Raw genomic sequence first — 2,296 nt, 5'->3', positions numbered from 1 at the left:
TCTCAAAAAAAAAAAAAAAAAGTATTGCTAAAGGCAGGGCGTGGTGGGTCATGCCTGTAATCCTAGCACTTGGGAGGCCAACATGGGAGGACTGATTGAGGCCAGGAGTTTGAAACCAGCCTGGGCAAGACCGAGACCCTCCCTGTCTCTACAAAAAATAGAAAACTTATCTGGGCATGGTGATGCACACCTGTCTCAGCTAGTTGAGAGACTGAAGCAGGAAGATTGCTTGAGCCCAGGAGTCTGAGGTTGCTGTGAGCTATGATAACGCCACTGCACTCTAGTCCAGCTGACAGAGCGAGACCCTGTCTCCAAAGAATAAAAAACAAACAACAGCAACAAAAAACTTGTTGGTACATTACTAGGCAAAGAATAATACCTGGCTATTTGTGATAGTTAATTTTTGGCGTCAACTTGACTGGATTAAGGAATACTGACATAGCTGGTAAAGCATTATTTCTGGGTGTGTCTGTGAGGGTGTTTCTGGAGGATATTGTTGTGTGAGTGGGTGGATTGAGTGGGAAAGATCCACCCTCAATGTGGGCAGGCACCATCCAATTGGCTGGGGGCCTCAATAGAACAAAATGGCAGTGGAAAGGCAAATTGCTTTCTCTCTCCTGGAGCTGGAAAACCCTTGCTCTCCTACCCTTGAACATCAGAACTCCAGGTTCTCTAGCTTTGGACTTCAAGACTTGCACTGGAGCCCCCTCACCCTTCCCAGAGTCTCAAGCCTTTAGCCTTGGATTGAGGGTTATACCACTGGCTTCTGTGATTCTGAGGCTTTATGAGTTAGACTAAGCCACACTACTGGTTTCCCTGGTTCTCCAGCTTACAGAGGGCCTATCATGAAACTTCTCAGCCTCCATAAATGCATGAGCTGATTCCCCTAATAAAAAAGCTCCTCTCACCCATCCTATTGGTTCTGTCATTCTGGAGAACCCAGTGACTAACCCACTAGTTTAATAGTACTGAGGTTTTTCCCATTTTCCAAGGAATTTATCTGTTCAAATCCTTTGCAAATTTCTCTGTTAGAATTTTTATTTTTTCCTTTTTGGGTGAGACAGGATCTCACTCTGTCGTCCAGACCAGACTGCAGTGGTGAGATCATAGCTCACAGCAACCTCTAACTCATGGGGCTCAAGTGATCCTCCTGCCTCAGCCTCCCGAGTAACTGGGACTACAGGTGCATGCCATCATGCCCAGCTCATTTTTCTATTTTTTTGTAGAGGAAGAGTCAAACTCTTGCTCAGGCTGGTCTCAAACTCCTGGCCACAATCAATCCTCCCACCTTGGCTTCCCAAAATGCTAGGATTATAGGTGCGAGCCACTGCACCAAGCCTCTATTAGAATTTTATTATTTCTCGTGTAAGTTATATTTACTCTTTAAATAATAATCTTCTTTATTCTGAAAACTATACCGTAATTAATATAGCCTAAGAATGCAAGATCCTTTTTGGTAGCCACATCAAACCCTTGACTTAAACTAAGTTTAAAATCAATGAAAATTTCTATGTCTCTTTCCCAGCTGCCTCTGAAAAGTCATATATTCCCCATCCTGTACTTGATTTTCCAGTCCTAAATACAAAATACAGAGCAGGATGGTATCTCCTGGTGGAAAATGATCAGCAAGAAAACACCAATTCCACACTATTATCATAATGTGTTCTTACTAATTTATAGTAAGAAAAAGGGAAAGCAGAGAGAGGTACCTGAATGACTGTTGCAAATTTTGGGTCTGGGTGTGGAAATGCCACGAAGGAGTTGGGTAACCTTGGATCCGATGTAGGTTATACCTATGGCCTTGTTTAACAGACTTATTCATGGTGTGGACTGGTTCCATGAGATGTGCTGAGTCTTGAAAACCACTGGACCTGGATACACTGGAATTCCAATTCCTCAAAAAGAGTATTTCCACACAATATTACTGGTTTCAAAATTTAGCAATTTAGCAACTAGATTTTGGCCTATGAAAGTAACAATTTCTTTCTTCCCCCATTAATATTTGTTTAGGTTTCACCAGCAAGTAAACAAGCTACCAGAAGAATGGATATATGCAACTTAAATTGTATAAAAAGAATATAACCAGGGCGTTGAAGGAAAATATATTTCTTTGGTGCTTAAAATTAAGGCCCTATTTATACTGGCTTAATATAAATTAAGATTGACTTTTCTACTGCTATATAATTTGTATGGGGAAACCACCAAGAAAGAATTCAGTACTGCGAAATATGCAACACAGAAGGTTGGCTTTTAGCTAGGCTGTGGTTCCTAGGCTCTGAGTTTTAAGCACCATTAA

At 41.6% G+C, this 2,296-nt stretch overlaps 1 protein-coding gene across 1 annotated transcript in view; it reads right to left on the bottom strand.

Annotated features, from left to right (window-relative positions):
* DUSP11 (dual specificity phosphatase 11 (RNA/RNP complex 1-interacting)) overlaps positions 1 to 2,296 on the bottom strand; it is a 23,940-nt gene that overhangs the window by 2,485 nt on the left and 19,159 nt on the right. The window contains exon 8 of the mRNA XM_012658206.1: positions 1,710 to 1,895. Coding sequence (XP_012513660.1) covers positions 1,710 to 1,895 — 186 coding nt within the window. The remainder of the gene's footprint in view (positions 1 to 1,709; positions 1,896 to 2,296) is intronic.

This window comes from Propithecus coquereli, unplaced genomic scaffold (assembly GCF_000956105.1).
Source record: "Propithecus coquereli isolate 6110/MARCELLA unplaced genomic scaffold, Pcoq_1.0 Scaffold578, whole genome shotgun sequence".
Taxonomy (NCBI): domain Eukaryota; kingdom Metazoa; phylum Chordata; class Mammalia; order Primates; family Indriidae; genus Propithecus; species Propithecus coquereli.
Note: the sequence above shows the minus strand (reverse complement) of the source record. Positions and strands in the feature narration are given on the sequence as shown.